We start from the raw sequence: 20,982 nt of genomic DNA on the forward strand, positions 1-20,982 counted from the left end.
CTATGAGCCCCACATTAATACTCTCAAAGTAAAGAGCTCCTCTTTGGTCCTACACTCCAACCTTTTAGAATAAGAAATAAAAAAAAGCTATTCACACCCAAATTTCAGCTCCCTGGGAAAGAGATAAAAATAGTAGATAAGTGAGAAATATGATGTGAAATGTGTGGAAAGAAAAGTATGCGGAGTGTGAATTTATAAGAGTTCGTTAGAATATGACTCAGAAAACGATGCAGAACAACTGTTTAAACTATTATAGACATTAAAGGTAGGAAATAGCAGCATAGTATATGATTTCTAAATGGTTAGAAAGGATGATAAGTCAGGTTGTCAATGGAAAGTTTGCAGAAAATGTAAAACAAAAAGAATGAGAGAAAAACTGTTCCAGGAATTTAGCATATGATACACGTAGGACCAAAAGATTTGACTAGTATATATCTTGGTTAGAACTCCAAAAAAGGGAGAGGTACTGCTAGTGCTTCTTTTGTAAGTTGAAACCTCAATCAACATTCAGCAGGCTTAACTACTTTCCAAAATTATCAACAGCTTGCAAGAACATTACCCTCTAAATAAATTACATGGAGGGGAAGATGCAAGCAAAATCTAGCTATACATGTTGGGTATGTCCACTCCACCCACAGGGGTTCGTTGTTTCCATATCTTTCCCGTAACTTCAACTCTTTACTATCCCCACCTGAGAAGAAAATTGCCATGTTACGATGCACAACAAGGCCGTCATGGCTGTCTCTAACTTTCTTGTGGCTATCTCTAATACTTCTTGGACTGCCCTCATATGTTAGTTTACGCCCGCTTCCTCCAACCTCAAGACTGTAGCTGTAGCTCCTGGCTTCTCTTTCATCTCCCATGAAACGGAGGAATGCCATGTAAACCGGAGCCGTGCCTAGTTGAAAGGCTTCAAAATGGAGACAGAAATAGTGACCATAACAGTGGAAGACCTAACATAATAAAACAGTTAGCCATATCAATTTGGATGAGAAAACAACAAGTGCATATAATATAGATGTATTTGTGCATGAAATCAAGGAAACTCTGCTGCAAACGCCTAGTAATGAATATCACATCAAGGTATTGTAGATGTATTTGGCATTGTTGTTTTCTAAAAGTGATTATGCTTGTATAGTTTCATTGTATGCATGTTTGGAAATTATTCTAGAATTAATTCTGAAGCCGGAATCAATTCTGGGGAGAAGCTTCCTTGAGTAGCTTCTGTGTGTCAGAATTGATTATGAGGAAAAAGAAGTTGATCAAAACGTGCAAATGTCTATAATCTCAGACGACTTTCTTTCCTTTTCTTCTTCCAAGTGTTACTTAGAGAACAGCGTACTTACTGTTAACATCCATGTAGCATTTTCTACTTCCATGGGATTAGCCTTGACGTAGCGGTGGTTAAAAGTGCATGCAGAATACATATCAACACGGTGGTCGTCCCTTAAATGAGCAACAAGGTGTGGAATATCCCCAACAACAGAGCAGTCTGACCCAGTGTAAGGGCAATTGTACGGTCTGAAGTTACAAATAGACTCATGTTTGAGTTTTCTGTAATAGGGGAATATCTCTGGACACCCAAGAGATCTGTATTCGCAAGGCAGTTCAAGTGATTCTGCTATCTTCTCCAACGCCAGACACCTTATATCACCCAGTTCCTGTCTACAAGTTGGGCACCTATTGTGTACCCTTGTCTTACATGTCGAACAAAGGGTATGCCCGTTGCGGCACTGCAGAAAAAAGTTAACATTGGTTTTAAAATCCACCAAAACATTAATCAAATTTATCTCTGTATTCATCAAGGACGAGAAACTCCATACCTAAAATATTCCTCCCAAAAAAATAAACAGTCTGATCTGATACACCATTACTTGTTGAAATAAGCAAAAGCTGAATTGTGAAATTAAATAAATTACCAGATTTGCTCAAACTCCAATATTTATAAATATGCAAGATGTGTGAGAACCCAAACCTGATGAGTGAAGGGATGTTAACACCTTATACTTTTGTAATTTTATTGTTTCCATTCCAGGTACTTTCCATTCGAAATTAGTAAGATGATGAACAAGAGTACAACAAAAGTTTTAATATGACTCTTATAGGCTACTACTGTACTACGCCAAAGGAAAAAACTCAACTAAAACCCAACAATGTCTCATGACATCTCACTTGGACATGTGCGGCATTTTCTAAACAGAATGTGTAAAATTTGTCACTCAATAAATTCATTCGAAGCAGAACTCAGAAACCCTGTATGCATGTGACTTATTTTTTCTTCAAGCTCTTTTAATAGCCTAATAGACTAAACAACCCAATAAATTCCTCTTACACTTACGAATTGAATAGTCCTTGCCAAACTAAGTTCTTGATTGACCAAAAACATTGATGAAAATCCTCAATCCTCATAGACACTTCATTAATTATATAGCCTAGTAACTAATGTGTTGCAGTCTACAAAGTATATATCCAGTGTTATTACAAAAAAGACCAAAAAGCTAAGGCTTTTGTAGAGATAAGTTTTAAGTCACACCATACCCTGCCACTACCACATATAGGTATGTAGAGGATGGGGCAATAATTGTCTTGTTTAGACATTAAAGTCATTTAAATTTTCATCATCCAACATATCCATCTAGCACCACCCCGTAGGTCAGGCAAAATCACCAAAGCAAGCATAAGTTATCATTGTTAGAACCACCATGGATTGAATAGTCCTTTTTTCCATTGCTTTGCAAAGCAATGTAAACATAAGTGGTTTGGAAAAAATAGCCTCTCTAACATTTAATCATGGCAATGCCAGTACAAAATATATAAACAAAGTCCAAACGAAAAGAAACTCATGGCCCCTAAGAAGTAAAAGTAGTTAACAAAAAAAGGAACATAAGATTAACAGAAGAATATCCAACTAATGATTAAAAAAATGAGGAAACAAGGTACCAACTCAAACCAACATGCACTGAAAAAGCAAGCAGAATCGGAGGAAAACAGGGCATTCAAGAAAGAACAGACCTGATGGATTGGAGGGTACATTGCATTGGTGCAAACAGGGCATTCAAGAATCTCGTGGACACTGGTAGCAGTAGGACCATTGCCATGTAGCTTGGTGACTGAAGAAAACAGATGGGGACGCACATCCTCATCCACCATGATCAAGGAGGGTACAGTACTATCAATGCTCCCTGATTCCATTGTTTCAGCCAGAACGACAACGATAATAATTGATACCAATCCAACAAAATCAAATGACAGAAACCAAACCCCAAATAGGAAGTTTTTGTTTTCCTACCTTGTTATTCTCAGACAACTAATGACATTTTTGTCAGAATCAAAGGGGTCTCAGCATTTTACCAAAAGAACCACACAGAGAAGAAGAACAAGAAGAAGAAAAAAGGGAAGCTTCATCAGATAGAATACAAAATAGAAAAAGGAATGGAAAGAAAATTAAAGAAGAGTATATTTTAGGATGAGCTCAGAGTGGGTCAGTTCAAGAGAAGAGAAGGCACATTATTTAATATTTCGCTCAATTCCAATATAACTGTCACTCTAAAGGTCGTTGCACAAGTATTAAGAAATAGTAATTAATGTTTTTGTTTTATTAAAATTATTATTCAACTTCCTCTTATACCTTTTATGTCTCTTATTAATTATAACTTTTCAATTTTCCTACCACCAATAAATGAAGGGTACAATTGATAAAATATAATTAATGTTCTTTTGAAATCGTGAAAATGACAAATAAATAGGAAAAAAAATCAAAATAGTAGAAGTTATATAGGAACAGGGGAGTAACTTATTAAGTAGGTTATTAACATAAAAAAAATAAAAAAATAAAGTTAATTTTAATTTAATGTAAAATTATTATATTGTATATTTTGTAACCAAGAAGGATAATGGAAGGAAAAGGGAACAAAACCTCTAACCTTTTGCAACAAAGAAGCCAACCCTGCATCAATGAATGGTAATCGGGAGTCGGGACAACAGCTCCAACGGACACATATGTATCATATGTGAATTATAATAGTATTCTCAATCCTGGTTTCCCTAATTACGAGGTTCTTTGTTTTAAAAGATTAAGAGATTAATATTCATTAAACGCTTAAGCGATTAATATTCCTTCTATAAAATTATCTTTTAATTTTCTAAGGTTTAGATGGGAAAAAAAACATGAGAAACAATTATTTCAAATTCCCAAGACAATCACACGCACTCTCTTGGGGCAAATCCGACCCGAGATCCAGCCAAGTCATACGCGATGCGGATCCCTTGTTGTTGGATGTTACCGATTATGGAAAATGGACCACCCCATTGAGCGAATGCGAAGCATGAAGGTCCGGTCTTGTTGGTTTTCAACGTAGCAAGAACGTTCTTCGCCGGCAAGGACACGTCAACATCCCGAAAATGGAGCACCACAGTGGGAACCTTTGCCTCTCTGAGCCCTGATAGGTCATAACAAGTATCGAACGACTCGGTCTCGGGCCCTCGCTTCAAATGCGCAGCCGCAACCCGAAAAGCGTTTCTGAAAGCCAAGTAAGCCGGTTTAATGAGTTGTGTCACGGTTGTGCCTGAATCGATGATGACGCCTCCATTACCATATTGGTCAAACCGGAAGAGGGAAGGTGAAATACCGCGAACCGGGATGCCATCCACACTGATGCCAAGGAGCTCAACGTAATAGAATCCATTAAGACGAGGGTTCGGGTTCTTGAGCAAAGGAGTGAATCGCGCGGTTCGTGGGATAGCCGAATCGCCAAAAATGATGGAAGATGGTTTTTGGGAATGGGATCGGTCCACTAAACAATATGAGAATTTTTTGTTAAACCGAGTTCCGACTTGACCTAGAAATGACAGGCTCCCACCACCAATACCCATTAAACCGGCGGTTCCACCAAAATCACCCTCATTATCATGGCCGCAGCCGAATGTTATACGTTGTAGGCGGGTTTTTCCAACCGTCAGCGTTTCAGTGGAAAGATCGCCGGATGTGCCGGAACCATCGCCGTAGGTGACTTGGTATTGGCATTGATTTTTCTGGTTGCATCCCGGCTGGTCTTGTAGTTGGCAAAGGGAGGAGTTGCACGAGATTTCGTCGAAGGAGGTGGATTTTTCCGGGTCAAAAATCTCGTCTGTCTGATTGTAGCAAATCTTGCAAGGCTTGCACTGGAGCCAAATGACGTCGCTTCCAGTGTCAAGAAATAGATTCACGTACCTTGGGGGAGTGCCAATGCCAATGCGTGTGTAGTACGCGCCGGTTCCATGTGGGAAACCCGAGATAATTGGGCTTCTGAAACCCTTCCTGGATCTAGGAAATCTTAGTTGGGTCTTATTGGATTCTTCTCCTGCAGCTTTGGAAGTGAAGGCTTTGACCCTGGCAGCGTCTCTTTGAAGCATGAGGTAGAAGAGCTCCTCTGAGGTTTTGTTAAAGAAGAGAACGTCTACATGGTGGAGGGGAAGAGTTAGGGTGTTGGAGGATTCCGGGTCGAACTCTAAGGGTTCGGATTCAGGCCATATGAGTGAGGGAAATGAGTCTGATGAAGCAGTAAAGACAGTGAGGAATATAACTAATAGGAAAAAGAGAAAGGAGTTTTGAACTTTCTCTTCCATTTTACTAGAAACTAAGAAGAATGAGATAATTATTCATAGAGGTGAGCAAGGATATATAGTGGACTCAAGTTCTGAATTGGTGACCACATCCATGTCTCCTATATAGAAATAATATAAATACCATTAGTACATACGCATCTAATTTAATTTTATATTTCATCATATTTTTACTCATTTTCTTTTTATTTCTTTTTTCTTTTTTTAGCTACCACATCATACATCATATCATTTATTTCTTTCTTATCTTCTTATACCTTATAGGGTGTGAGCTGGATGTTGGTGTCAAAACATCTTTATCCATTGTTTTAACTTATTTTTGACTCACCTATCATCTTTCATCTTGACTAACCATCACTATTCCTCATTTACTTACATTTATTATGAGAGGTATTAATGTGAGTGTTACCTAACTTACTTTAAGAGGTTATTTAACCTCATATCAATAGACCGATAGAATTATTTTTAAATGAAATAAATTAAAAATAATCACATGGTCCACCTAGGATAATATGCTAAATAGCCTTATTGGTTAAGTTATAAAAACTCCATTAATATGAGTTAGTGGTGAAAATTTGAGAAAATAAAATAAATCTTATAGATAAATATTTGATTGGTAAAAAAATAAAGTTTGATTGCTTTGTTTTCAAGTTTTTTCTATAAAAAAAGGTTACTTAAAGAGTTTTCCCAGGTATCAAAAAAAAAAATTCTAAAGAAATTTTTTCTAATATACATACATATATATATATATATATACTAAAAATATTATATTTATTCGTATTGATAAGACAGACTTAATTACAAATAATGGCTATAGAAACTATTATTACAATATTAATTAAATAACTTTTCAGTTAACAACTTTATTGTTATTATAAAATATAATAATTATTTAAAAACGGTCCAACTAATAATCATAATATTAAATAATTACTATATTAGTTAAAAATTAAACATATTCAATATTTTTAAATAAATAGTAATGATATTTAAGAACCGTCCAAATAATAATAATAATATTAAATAATAATCATATTAGTTAAAAATTTAAACATATTTAATATTTTTTAAGTCATATTTAATATTTTTAAATAAATAGTAATGATATATGCCATAAAAATATTAATTTAAATATTAATTATCTAAGAACCGTCCAAGTAATAATCATAATATTAGATACTTATTATGTTAGTTAAAAAATTAAACATATTTAATATTTTTAAATAAATAGTAATGATATATGCTAGATAAAATATTAATTTAATTAAAATTTAATTTAAAAACATTTAATAATGAATTTAAAATACTTATATAAATTGCAAATATTAAACTTTTTTTTAGAAAATAAAAACGTATATTAGATAAAAAGATAGGTCCCCACTAGGGTGGACCACTTATATTTTGGTCCACCGGTGCTCCAAGGGTTATTTCAATCATTTACAATATATTAAAAATATATTTTAAAATTGAGATGGTGAATAGGTGATTCTAATGGTTCCACTATAGCAATTCTGTCTTCATTGCACCACCTCTATGAACCCAAATCCTGGAGCCAACCCATGTTGCATTCCGACCCCAAAATGCACTCCAGCACACGACCGATGGTCTCTTTGTGGGATGACTACTCTCGTCACAAGTGGAACTTGCGGAATTGAGTACAAAGATTTGAACTTTAATAATGCCCATGATGCTTTCTTCTATTTTTGACCCTTTTTTAGTTAACTCTTCGTGATTTGGTGTGGTGTGTTTGGAGAAAAGGCACGCCATTGTGGAAGAATTGATGGGGTTTTGGGAAAATGTGCATACCTGTGCTAGAAACCAAGATGATCTTAATAAGTGCTTGAAGCAATGGAATGATTCAGGTTTTGAGGTTACTGGATCAGTTTGTGATCACATCTTCCACTTCAAAGATGTGAACTTTGATAAATTATCAGTGCAACTCTAAATTTATCACGTTGTACCCATATTCATAAAGTTTCGACTCTCCCATTTACAGATCTAGGAACCCAGAGCGTTGACGGTGGGTCTATTGTTCTAGTTTCCAAATCTTGGCCACAAAAATTGGATTTGTGGCCTTGCGATTCAAGGACAGTGGCTGGAACGACGAAATGCATCGAAACTTGCAGAGAGCTTGAACTACACCTCTGCTGTAGTTTCACCATGTTGTTGTTCTCCTCCTTCTTCTTCAGGGTCTTCTTACTCAATCTCTCCCTCACCCAAAAACCCAACAACAATGCCCAGATTTGAGAATGCAACAGAGGGGGAGAACTAGATCGGCGAAGGCGTTGTCATTGTAGGTGGAAAGGGAGAAGATCCGGTGGCGGTGGTGGCTGCGGCGTCATGGTCGAAACGACGATGGCCACAACCATGTGGAGATTACAGGGTAATGGTGGTTTTGGGTCTATTGAGGGAGAGAGAAATTGGTAATGGTGGTATTACAATCACACCCTTTTAACACTAATTCAATCCTACCCACTAAATTTAAGAATATTCCTATATTCCTTCATTTAACGGTTATAAGCAAGAGACCACCGGTGGACCAAAATATAAATGGTCCACCCTAGTGGGCACCAAAAAAATAAGCCTTGGAAACAAACTCTTCCAAGTGAGCAAAGGTTCAAGTAAAAAGAAACAGATACAACCATCCATATATATAGGGGATGTATCTTATGAGAAAGATGATTTTATGTGAGAACATGAGAATAAATCACGACCGTTAGATCTAATTATGAATGATCTAAATTAAAACAATTTAATGATCACATGACCACTTAAAAATGTCACGTGACTTTTACTTTTTTAAAAAAGTCACATGACTTCATGTTTTAATCTTAACCATTCATGATAAGATTTAACGGTCACAATCTATTCTTATTTTCTCATATAAAAACGCATTTCTCATAAAATACATTATATATATATGTATATATATATATATATAGGAGTATCTAGTGAGATAAGGGTTTTTTATGTGAGAGTGAGAGGAATCATTTTGGACCTTTGGATCAAAATCAATGGTGGAGATTAAAGGCTCTTAAAAACAACTCACGTGCCTCCTCTCTTCCTCTCTTTCCCCAAACCCTTGGGAGTTGGGTTTGGGGCCCCCCCCTATGGGGCTCCGCGCCCCACCTCTTTTTTTTTAACCCATAAATGCCCTACGGAACTTAAACTTCCGTATTCAATAAAATAGAATACGGAAGTTAAAATTCCGTATTATAACTCTGACAGTCATCACCTTTTCCACCATTACTCCTCCCTCCACCAACCCCTCCACCATTACTCCTCCGTCACCAACCCCTCACCAGCCCCCTTAACCCCCTCAATACCTCCAGACCACCCTCTCTCTCACCCTCTCCTACCTCACTTTCATCCTCACTTCCATTCTTCCTACCACCACCACCAACTCCTTCATTGGCAAGCTCTCCACCATTGGATGCAAAAAGATAGCATTTGAGGTAAGTGTTGTTAGTTGTTTGTTGTATGTTGTTAGTTTAAGTAGTTGAAGTTGTTAGATTAAGTAGTTAGATTAAGTAGATTAAGTAGTTAGAATGATGATTTTCTGAATTCTGAGATGTGTTAAAATACGGAATATAAAGTTTCGGAGTCTATACGAAAATTAATATACCGTATTCAATACGAATTATAAATTTCCGTATTCAATACGAATTATAAAGTTCCGTATTCAATATGGATAATAAAGTTCCGTATTCTCTTCCAGGGATGACAGAATCATTTTTATTTCATGAATCCCAATTGATTGAAGTTGGATTGAACAATGCTCAACCTGAAGAGGTGCCACCACCAGCATTTGTACCCCCGTGTATAAGTATAGATGTCTCGCATTTATTTACAACTGATCAGGTATTCTTTGAACAGATTTTTGCATTGTTTTGAAAGTGTAATATATCAATTCTTATTATGTCTTGATCACCCTTGTTTATGCCTTGTTTGTGTGTTGGGTATGCATCATTGAACAGATTTTCCCTACCCGTGATGATCTTATCAATTGGGTTCATGGAATTGCGATTGAAAATGGATATGTTGTGTTGATCACAAAGTCAGATAGCGGTGGGAATGGAAGCAGAAAAGCTTATGTCATGTTGGGGTGTGAGAAGCATGGTAAGTATGTTCCCTACAGAGACCCTGACCTTGTTGAAGGAACGAGAACACAAAAGACAGAATGTCCTTTTAGACTAAAAGGACGACCTATGAAAAATGGCATAGATAGAGATTGGCGGCTAAAGGTGATGGAAGGTACACACAACCATGAACCAGCTAGGTCACTACTTGGCCACAATTTTGTTGGTCGTCTAAATTCCGAAGAGAAGGAGCAAGTGGAAAAAATGTCAAAGAGTTGGGTTCCACCGAGAAAGATGCTGTTGACTTTGAAGGAAAACAATTCTTTAAACTTGACTACCATATCTCAGATTTATGGTGCTTGCAAGAGGTTAAGAAAATCCCTCCGCGGGTCATTGACAGAAATGCAACACTTGTTGAAGAAGTTGGACGGTGACAAGTACGTCCACTTTGAAAGACATGAGCCTGGATCGGAAGTCATTAGGGATGTATTTTGGGCTCATCCAAATGCTATCAAACTGTTCAACACATTTCCATATGTAGTGATTATGGATTGCACATACAAGACAAACAAATATAAAATTCCATTGCTTGAGATTGTTGGACTGACTTCCACAGATAAGACATACTCCATAGCCTTTTGCTACATTGTTAATGAGGGCACAGATGACTACGTTTGGGCACTGGAGTGTATGAAGTCTCTATTAGCTGATCAAGCCATGTTGCCTAAGGTGATTGTTACTGACAGGGATCTTGCCTTATTGAGTGCTGCTAAGCAAAGCCTTCCCAACACCAGCCATTTATTATGCTTGTGGCACATCAACAAGTGTGTTTTGGCAAAGTGCAAACTCTATGTTGGTACAGATGATTTTGCTGAATTGGTTATGGGGAAGTGGGGAGAGGTGGTGGATGTTGCAACAGTTGAAGAATTTGAAGTTCAATGGATGCAATTGTTTAATATGTGCAAGGACAAATACAGCAACTTTACCTCCTATTGTTCTACTACATGGTTGGTCCACAAGGAAAAATTTGCCAAGGCATGGACAAATCATGTGATGCACTTTGGAACAACAACAAGTAACAGGTACAAAAATTATATGAGCTTAATTTATGCCTTGTTATATGTTTTTCATTTGATAGATTGTTTACATTGGAGAGTTAATAAGATATCTGTTTGTTGTTTGCAGGGCTGAGGGTGCACATGCCAGTTTGAAGAAGATGTTGCGGGATTGCAAGGGTGACCTAGCCACTTCTTGGGATGCGTCGCATAGTTTGACATGTAATCGACATACTGAAATATTAGCATCGTTTGAGCGCAGTATTCACAGAATTGATCACATTTTCATGTTCCCATTTTACACAAATATTAGAGGATTTGTGTCAAACAAATGCCTGCAGCTCATCGACGATGAACATATAAGAATGAAGTCCTACGGCGGATGCGATTGCTTGTTGAGAGAGACTCATGGACTACCTTGCGGTTGTGAACTTGCAGGTCACCGGTCAACCACTCTCTTGTCAATTAATTCTATTTGTTATTGAAAGTGACACTTTTGTGAACTTGCAGGTTATGAAAGAATTCCATATGAGTCAATTCATCCATTCTGGAAGAGACTGAGTTGGGAGCATGTACCTGAACCTGTTGCAGATACTATCAACAACCATATTTGCGGCATGAACCATGGAGATATGCAACCAGAAGTTGAGGCATTGACACATTATTTCAGTTCTTTGGATACTGGAGGGCAGAGTATGGTAAGGAGGAAGCTTCAAGCTATCTATTGTCCTGAAAGCAGTTCACTTTGTACTCCTGAGGTTCAGATAAGGTCCAAGCGCACTCTTAAGGCGAACGAAAGAAAACCACCCAAGGTTAAAGCAATAGGATCCTTGACTCGTGATCCTTCAGGTTTTGAGCATGTTGATAGGGAGATCAAAGAGTTCAGAATGTTGAGGACGATGGTAACTGTGGCTATAGAGTCATTGCTGCATTACTGGGACTACCATCAGGTGAGGAAGGTTGGCCATGTGTTAGGGAAGCGTTGATAGACGAACTTGAACGACACAGAGGATTGTATGATGAAATGTGGTCCAGACATGTGGTTAATGCCTTACATTCTCGACTCACTCTTCCTCCTGATCATCCGTCTGCCTCCACGGGCTCTGCCTCCACGCGCTCTACCTCCACGACCTCTGCCTCCTGCAGCTCCAGCTCCTCGGACAGCAGCAAAGGCTACTCCCTGGGTACCGATGAATGCGCTGGATCTAATAAGATCCAGCGCCCTCTCAGTGAGGGATCGGGCATGCGTGCCAACTGCAAGAGCATCTGGCACCTCCAGTGACTGCTCCAACAAGTCCACGACCCAACGCACAACCGTCTGCAAAAATAATGTACATAAATGTGAGTGTACAAATAAAATATCATGAACAAAAAATCACAATTGCATGAAAAATAAAATTCAAACTTACCACAGCACTGAACTCCTCCCTCCTATCATCAGGGATGATGAACCGATGGGACACACCGCCATACCACCTCATGTACTCCTCCACAGCCTCTCCCGAATGAGTAGCAGGGATCCCCTGAGGGCGCAGGTGCGGCACAAAATCAGCATAGGCAGCATCTGCGGTCTCAGCAAGGGACCCAGTCGTCTGGATCTCGGAGGGGTGTCGAGGGACATCCTGGATGTAGCCAAACTGGCGCAGAACCCTCTCTGGTAGATGTCGTCGAACAACACGGCCAAATGGCGTCCGGATGTAGCCAGAATACATGGCCCTCTGATCCCGTGGTCGATGAGCCCGATGGTCCTCAAATGGGGTCCATATAATGTCATCCACCGTCAGCTCATCGAGCATGACTCGCCTCTCATCGAGGCCTGCATGCCCGACCCGGGACATAACCCACCGCCGCGCCCTAGGCTGGTCCTGCGAGTACTCCGGATCCGCCCTCCGGATAATGACGCGATCAGAAAGGTACTCGTAGGCCCATCCTAGCAAGAGTGAGCTGAAACCTCCCATCTGGGTCGTCCCCCTCCTGGACGCTCGATCAAGCTGGTCGTACAACGTAGCGAGCGCAATCGCGCCCCACGCGTACTCGGACACTCGACCGAGATCCTGCAACATACCTATCCAGTAGACGGTCGTGTGGTATCCACCGCTCTTGCTAGCAAAGAGCGTCGCGCCTAGCTGGTTCACCAGCCAAATCCGTGCAGCGTCCTCATATCGGTGCTCTACAATGAAATGAATTGAGTTAACAGTTAATAACAATACAATAATAATAGATACTATTTAATCAAGTAATAATTAAGACATACCCTCCAACGCAGCATCATACAGGGTCTGCAAGACCTCAAAGCGAATAGTCTGGCTCCTGTTCTTATCAAACTCAGCATGATAACGAGCAACAGATCCTCCCATCAACTCAGCACATAGCGCTGCACACTCGTCCCTCTCCCCCCTCCCAGGCGTATAGAACCTCGACCCCATTGGGAGATGGAGAAGAGCCGACACGTCGTCCAGGGTGATGGTCATCTCCCCAAACGGCATGTGGAAGCTACTAGTCTCCTCATGCCATCGCTCCACAAGGGCCAAAATGAGGCTTGCATCTGTCTCCGAGTAGCTGCACCAGGGTAGCTGATGAAGACCCGTCTGCTCAATCAACTCTCGAACCCTCCTGTGACTGTCTGAATCACCATCACAAGCAAGGTTCCAAACCTTCCCCCCAGCTGTGGCCACCCTCAAGTGTCGACGGTCCACATACCGCTCGTCTGTGCGTAGGAGTGCATGCCACGTCCAGGGAGCCTTGTGATCAGCATAATGCGTGAGAAGCGACAGATCAACAGGCCCCCCCGGAAACGGCGGCAACCTCTGGATCAGGTCCTCCTCGCCACCCTGTGCCTCTGGCACGACATCAGCATCAACATCAGGAGGAGGAATACTATCCTCGTCATATGACCCCTCCTCGCCGGATGACTCCTCGTCGGATGACTCATCGCCGGATGACTCATCGCCGGATGACGACTCGCCTGATGACTCCTCGCCTGGTGACTCATGGCGAGGTACCTCAACCATGGGAGACGGCGGAGTAGGAACTCGATCAGTAGGCTCAACTGGAGCTGGAGCTGAAGCCTCTACCATGGGCGACTGCATAGAATCAACTGGAGCTGGAGCTGAAGCCTCAACCGCGTGAGAGGTCGCAGCATCATCGCCGCGCCGGCTAGAAGCATGTAATCGCCGGTGTCTATCCTCTGTAGGCCCCGCATCCTCACTAGCTCGAGACCTCTTTCTGTTCTTCATTCTCACTATATATTCAGAGCAAACATTTTCTAAATAAATTCACTGAATAAATTATACTCGCTCAATTACTAAATTTCTCAATTAAATCTCTAAATAAAATCACTAAATAATTCACGATGTTTATAACTAAATTAAAAACATTTTATAAATTAACTAAGCTAATTAGATTAGGTTTTATAAATAAACTAAGCTAATTATATTAAGTTTTATAAAAAAAATTTATAAATTAAGTTTATAACTCTAAACAGACACAAAATACGGAACATTAAGTTTCATATCCAATACGGAACATTAAGTTTCATATCCAATACGGAACATTAAGTTTCATATTGAATACGGAATATTATGTTCCGTATCGAACCAGAACTCCATTAACGACATTGCATGATTGGAACTCGCCCCAAAGACCAATTTATACAATTTCAGCCAACCTAACATCTACTTAAGCATAAATCGACTATCCTAGGGTTGAAAGATTCCATAATTTCAAGTTAAATGGTGAATTCAAGTTGAAATCCAAACTTACTTACCTCTAGGTTCAATGCAATGAATGGGGAGAATGGGGTTGATGATGGAGACGATGGTACCCTGTCCAGATGATGATTGAAGCAAGGAGAGCGTCGGTCTCGAAGATTGCAGAGCAAGGGTTGGGAATGGTTTGGAGCGCTGAAATGAGTTTTGAAAAAACCCCTGTCGATTACATAGTAATATAATACGGAACTTTATATTCCGTATTGAATACGAAATTTAATATTCCGTATTCTTGTAAAGGGGGTTTTTCCGTAATTTCCCCACTTTAAGTGGGGCGCGGAGCCCCATAGGGAGGCCCCAAACCCAACTCCCCAAACCCTTGTTTCCCCTATTTCCCCTCATCGCCGGTATTTTCCCTCATCGGTGCCGCTTTCCATATGTCTAAACTGCAACTTCGATTATTCAAATAGTCACAAATTGCATCCTCATCTCTATTTTTGTATCTGACATGTATTTCTAAAGAGAAGATAAAATAAGCTTTAACTAAATGTTGTTTCTCCTTATACTTATGTTTATGAAAAACAATCAAATATTGAAAAAACCCAGATCAATCATGAATAGATCACTGTCCTGGGTGTCGCACACAATCAACGACAAGCAAATCACACATGAAATAGAAATACTCTTTTTACTTTACACAAATTTGTTCGTGATGCTCACAATTGTAATAGACCGACTTAAAAGTTAGAAGCAACCGAAAATTGTCAGAGAAAACATGATCTTGCGACCTGAAACGACGATGATGCAAGCAACCATGAGGAAGAAAGCTATAGAAACAGCCAGTGCAGGAAAAACGAAACTACAATGCTGCAACGATGGAGAAAATGGGGGTTAGGAAGTCACGTGAGTTGTTTTTAAGAGCCTTTAATCTCAACCATTGATTTTGATCCAAAGGTCCAAAATGATTCCTCTCACTCTCAAATAAAAAACCTCCCTCTCACTAGATACTCCATATATATATATATGTATGATAATTTCTAAAACATCTATATCTATATATATTAGAAAAGAACAACTTCTAGCATGACGTGTCGCTCTCACATGTCAAGTTAGTGACGTGTCGCTCCGAGATTAATTCTCACTTAATTATTTACACGTCAGCTTTTCCACCTATTAATTCTCATTTAATAATTTACACATCAGCTTTTCCACCTTGACCCTATTTGCCACATGTGCCCTGATTTACATTTTTTCAATTGCACAACTCACTGTATCTTTTCAATTGCATCTCGGTAAAAAGTCTGCTAGGGTTCCACTGCCTTTCTCAAACACGAGTCTGCTAGGGTTCCTAATTTCTCTCTATTGTTTCTCTGCTCCGCACGCGGCTTCTTCTCTCGGCGGATTTCAATCTCTCACCGCCCCAGATCCAATACCCCCACTACCCTAGACGAGTCAACCACCGCTGTCGACGCCGTTTCACCTACGAACCCCAATCCCATGGCGTTCGTCGTTCCTCAACCCACACCCCGAAGGTCTCTCGGCCTGAATCCCTCCTCTTCCTCCAATGGAATCATTGGATTATTAAGTGTGTCACCCTAAAGGTGATTCACAAGTGAGTGTGTAGAGCAGAGATGTGAGTGAATCGTTTTTAAGCTCTAATATGAGTTCTTGGTTGTTGATTTCTTTTAGTGATTATTTGGTATCCTTTCTTTTGTTTGAGGAAGAGACTTTTTGTGTGTGAATTCTTTCTGTTTTTGATAAATGAAAGCTTAATGGATTGCAAGCCACAAAAAAGGCGCACATGAAGCCGCTGGAATTGTTCGGTGATAAACTTTATGAAGGGTATAGTTAACCTTATTGGCCATTTACCTCGCTGTTCGATACCGGCAAAGCACGGTTGCACGCGGCGACATGTAATGTAAGCTTCTAAACAAACTATTTTTTTTATCAATTAATCAACGTGTTCTTCTGATGATACTGTGCTTCCTGATTGGTCTTCTGGAAATTTGTTTTACCCAGTTAAAAAGATTTCAAATCTATTTGATTTTAGGAATTTCATTTGCTGATGATTCTCTACAGCAGAGTCAAAAAGTTTACTTTTTGCTGGTTTTAGGAATACATGATAATAAGTTGAGACTTGAACAAGTGAGCATTCCTCTTCAGCCAAATGCACCAAATTGCAAGGCTTCCATTTTACATGATGCAAACTCTGCTGAATGAGAAACACTCACTTAGGCTGTTTTGTGGCAATTACATTGAAATTCAAGATAATGGGATTCCTTTGCTTTGTGTGCTTATTAGCAAATGTACTTTAATTGAATTTTTCTTTTTCTTGCAACTGTAGAATTAGTAGCTGGAGGTGATTAAAATGTTCCTTAGAAGAATAGTAGCTGCATGTCCTCAATCAAAAAGGATGTTCAGCTCTTCTGTTAGCCATGACTATTCAAGTGCTATTCAAGAACTCAACAAGGTGAACTTTTTCTTTGCCTTTTTCTGCTACTGAGGTATAGCAAACCTTATTGACCATTCAAAAATTTCAAGAGCACTTTAATGATGGTGTTGACAAAGAAAACAGTAATGGATCTGAAGTCTGAACATTCAGATGCAAAGGAGTTGACATGTGTCGGTGGGCTCCAAGAAGAAGAATTGGAAGCCAAACTAGATTACTTAGAAGAGGAAGCCAAAGCCATTTTCTTCTCATGTCTCCATTTTCTACTGATTTAGTTCACCCCATTTAAGAATTAAAAATATTATGCATTAGCTTGAGGTTTGTTTATATTTTTTTGAACTGACCTATATTTTAAATGTGAATTTGTGCATTCAGGAGTATGAGTTCTTCTTTAGTTTTTGTGATAATTGTGAAGCATCTAATTGTGAAGTTACTGGTTATACTTTTACGAGTTGCTTTGGTTCTTGGTTCTAGCTGTGATTGTAAGTTTTTCATTGAAAGCCTACATGGCCAACTTGACAACACATTTGTACCACTTTTTTCTAGGTATTTTATTTTTGTAGGCACAATCCACTCTCATCCTAACTTGAATCAGAAGTGAGCAGAAGAAGTTTCCTTTCTTTGGTTTTGTTTGATAATATCCCTTTAAAGTTGAAAGCTGATTTCTGCTTTAATTTAGGACATATGGTGAAGTATTTTAGCAGAGTCAAAAAGTTTACTTTTTGCTGGCTAAAATGCAGTGAAGGGATCAACTATGATTGTACCCGAGGTATGTTATGCCAAATTGCTTTTTGTTCTCTTAGTTTTTTTGTCTCTTATTTTTATTTTTTTGAGGGGGGAACACTGCACTATCTCATTTAATTTGAAATGTGGATTTCCTAACAAAATGCTATACAGATTAGGAGTGCCCTTGAAAATTGATTTGCTCCCAATCAATCTTAAGGTGCCTATAAAGAGCTATGTATGTGTAGTATAACATAGAAGATTATAGCTTATATTTTTCGCTCATGAATATTATTCTAAGGTTTCTCATCATAATCTGGTGAATTTTAAACCAATGAGATTGTTTTTAAAATGAGTTTCTTATTTCGGATGACTATTGTCTCTGTATCTTGCACTGTCAAGTTATGTGATTAGAGTTTATTGGGTTTTGAAATAGCTTTTATACAGTTACTATCACCTAAAGTTGGTTAATTTAATTTTGGTGTTATTTTGTTATTAACATAGTTTAGCAAGGATTTTTCTACTGGTGCTTTTTTGGATTTGTTTTTTTCCTCAACCTTAAGCAAACCTTAACAATTGATTTAATTGATTTATGATGAGAAAGACAACAAAACCTTAGGGTCCTGTTTGCTTTAGTTCATGATATCCTATCTTCAATGCTTACTATTCTTAATGCAACTATTTTTAAATCACTAACCACCATTGGTGAAAAGAATTAAATTGTTTTGTGCTTTAATGTGCTATGTTCTCATCAATCCCTAATTTCATTTCAAGCATCTCATCTTATCTGTTTAACTTCCTTGCAGAATCGCAGTAAGCCAGTGACAGTCTTTCACTCTGTTTGTTCCATTACGGGCATATGTATATGATTTGTTTGCAGGAAATCGTTAGTACTTATTATGAGTATGAACACCGAAGAGAATGGGGCAGCCGCAAGAGGAAACCATCAAGTTGCAGGGAACTTAACATGGTAAGTTCTCATACTACATGATTTAATTTTTTTCATAACCATTATCAAGGCAACATTTTCATAACATGTAAAATTTTGAATATAACTCTTGGCCTACAGACTAAGAACTGAACAATTAAGTTCCAGTTTTATCACCTAATCACCTAAGATAAACTAAAAGATTATTTTTCTTCTTCATTCCCCGAGGTTTTTCTGATTTGTTCTTTTGTTTTGTAATGTCTCTTATTGTTTGTGTGTTACTAAATGCACTGCTTTTATCATTTGTTATTTGTTTTTCAAACTCCTCTTCCTCTGATAGGTCTATGTGGAGGTTCCAGGTTAAATGCTCAACTCCTCAATTAATTTTATCTTTTCCTATAAATTGCTTTCAATACTTTCAAATTCCAGGTTATAGATTGGATTTGGACATTATTTTTCATTGTAGACTGCTTTGATTGATTGGCTAGATTAGAAATGTTTTCACTGAAGATATCATTGATTGAATTCATTATACTTGCAGGTATTTGCTCTAAAGCTTCGGGTCATTAATTTAAGTCTTTGTATTGGTGTTTGAAATCCTCCATATGATGTGATTAATTACTGCTAAATGGTCGAGAATTCTCACTCATCTCACTCATCATATATGATATTCCTTCTTATAGTGTATTTTTCATGCGCAGCCTTTGAATGCTGCAGTTACACATTCCAATGTTTCTCTTTTTATACTCCACGCACCTATACATTGCTTCTTGCAATCTGGATTTTATTATAGATACAGGTGAGAACTGAGAAGTTAATCATACATTTAATTAGTAGTTCTCCCATATCATTGAACTGACGCATCCTTAGGTTACAACAGTTGTTCTCTAAGTTCCCTTACAATATTAGCATATGATGAACAACAAGGAAGATTAATAGAAGAAGACCTCCAAATGATATATTTTGATTCTTATCTCAAACTTTTATTTTTTTGTACTCTTTATTTATGACTAGCATTCAGTGTATTTTGATTTTTCCATGTGAATGTTTTCTTGCCTAGATAAAATGTCCCTGAAGCAATCATGGATTGATGCTTAAGTAAAAGGCCTGACATATATGCTTTCACGAATTTTTTGTCTCATCTGATTCTGAGTTTTTTACTTGCAATTTGATATGAGGCTAGAAGCCACATGGGGAAAGGATCATCTATTATAGAATCATATTTGCTCTTATTTGACAGATTGTATTTGGGGATGCAATTTCGGGGGACATTGGAATGTGCTGCTTTTTCAGATAGATGAGTTCGTGTTTGACATTGAGCTAGATGGTTTTGGTTTCTTATAAAATTCTCTTATGTTTCCAGCTTCCTCTCCTTTTTAAAAGATTATTTTTTCAAATCTTTCTCTGTTGTCTGTACTATCTTCAGCAGATGGCATGGATAGGAACTAGATGTCTATCATATAACTGAAGAAGACTTTTTATCATTTGTCATGTCCCTTTTAAGTTATTTACTTTTTTGTCTACAACATGAGTATCTAGAACAGAACATGAACAATCATGAGTTATTTGCTTTTTTTTTCTATCAAAGGCTTTTTGTAGTTTTTCCTATATGTGCATTTAAACTGGATTCTTATTGGCTCTTTACCAGTTGGAAACTTATCCAGGATTTCTTGATGGGTCCCTGCGTCCAATATTAGACTGATGACTGTGCTGATTTGGCGTGCATTTATTCGTAGTCTACTGGAGCGTTAATGGGGTACTTTGGGCGGGGCGGGGGGGGGGGGGGGGGGGGTTGACAAATATGGGAAGGAGAATGAGGCCTATTTAACAAGGAGAATATTTGATGTGTTTCAAGTTATAGGTTTTAGGATTGGTAGTTTAAGATTCCTAGCTTTTGTAGCTCTGATATTAAATTGTATTTTAGTTTCTATTTTTGGATATTTAAAGTGTTTTTTATTGGTGTTCTTAAATTATTCTTTATGGAAATAATTAATATATTTACTTTTATATTTTGTTTAAAGTTTTATTCTTTCTAGAAACAACAATTTGATTGAGAGGTTACTACTATATTTAGATAGGTAAATAGAATGTATAACCGGAGTATACAAATCCTCTCCACTAACTTGACCTATGAAGTTTAGTAAGTCCCGTCTTTACATCGCAGCTGTTTGATTCTTTTGGATTGCAATGCTCTAACCTTCTTCTAAATCCAAACCTATTTTGAAAAATGCTCCAACTTCTCTTACTCTTTGTTAGGTTCTACTGATCTTTACAAATGTTTGATCATTCCTTTTCTTGCTCTTCATCGTACTCTTTTTTCTTTTTTCATTTTGTTGGTCCGCAACCTAATAGATCCAGATATATGTATTTTCATCTTGGTAAGCAAAAATCTTTTGTACCTCGCATAAATGAAGATATTTACCGATTGATTCATTTATAT

At 38.2% G+C, this 20,982-nt stretch overlaps 3 protein-coding genes and 1 pseudogene across 4 annotated transcripts; 1 reads left to right on the forward strand and 3 right to left on the reverse strand.

Moving 5' to 3' along the window:
- Nucleotides 1-461: 461 nt before the first annotated feature.
- On the reverse strand, nt 462-3,608 carry LOC130746274 (E3 ubiquitin-protein ligase SINAT3-like; annotated as a pseudogene).
- A 371-nt stretch (nt 3,609-3,979) lies between these two features.
- On the reverse strand, nt 3,980-5,620 carry LOC130746273 (aspartyl protease family protein 2-like). The gene has a single exon (XM_057598842.1). It carries the CDS (start codon nt 5,602-5,604, stop codon nt 4,201-4,203), a length of 1,404 nt encoding a protein of 467 aa, XP_057454825.1. The 5' UTR covers nt 5,605-5,620; the 3' UTR covers nt 3,980-4,200.
- A 4,978-nt stretch (nt 5,621-10,598) lies between these two features.
- Nucleotides 10,599-11,227, forward strand: LOC130746275 (uncharacterized). Its single transcript, XM_057598843.1, has 2 exons — nt 10,599-10,762; nt 10,866-11,227. The coding sequence occupies exons 1-2, from the start codon at nt 10,623-10,625 to the stop codon at nt 11,218-11,220; spliced, it is 495 nt and encodes a 164-aa protein (XP_057454826.1). The 5' UTR covers nt 10,599-10,622; the 3' UTR covers nt 11,221-11,227.
- LOC130746271 (protein MAINTENANCE OF MERISTEMS-like) lies at nt 10,772-14,807 on the reverse strand. Of its 2 annotated transcripts, XM_057598840.1 has the most exons (4): nt 14,502-14,807; nt 12,990-13,976; nt 12,145-12,905; nt 10,772-12,053 (listed from the first exon to the last, which is right to left on the reverse strand). In XM_057598840.1, exons 2-4 carry the CDS (start codon nt 13,969-13,971, stop codon nt 11,787-11,789), a joined length of 2,010 nt encoding a protein of 669 aa, XP_057454823.1. In that variant the 5' UTR covers nt 13,972-13,976; nt 14,502-14,807; the 3' UTR covers nt 10,772-11,786. The 2 variants fall into 2 exon arrangements, with proteins under 2 accessions (XP_057454823.1, XP_057454824.1); XM_057598841.1 differs by lacking the exon at nt 14,502-14,807 and having other exon boundaries at nt 12,990-14,120.
- Between the last annotated feature and the right edge of the window lie 6,175 nt (nt 14,808-20,982).

This window comes from Lotus japonicus, chromosome 3, assembly GCF_012489685.1.
Source record: "Lotus japonicus ecotype B-129 chromosome 3, LjGifu_v1.2".
In the NCBI taxonomy this organism is placed as follows: domain Eukaryota; kingdom Viridiplantae; phylum Streptophyta; class Magnoliopsida; order Fabales; family Fabaceae; genus Lotus; species Lotus japonicus.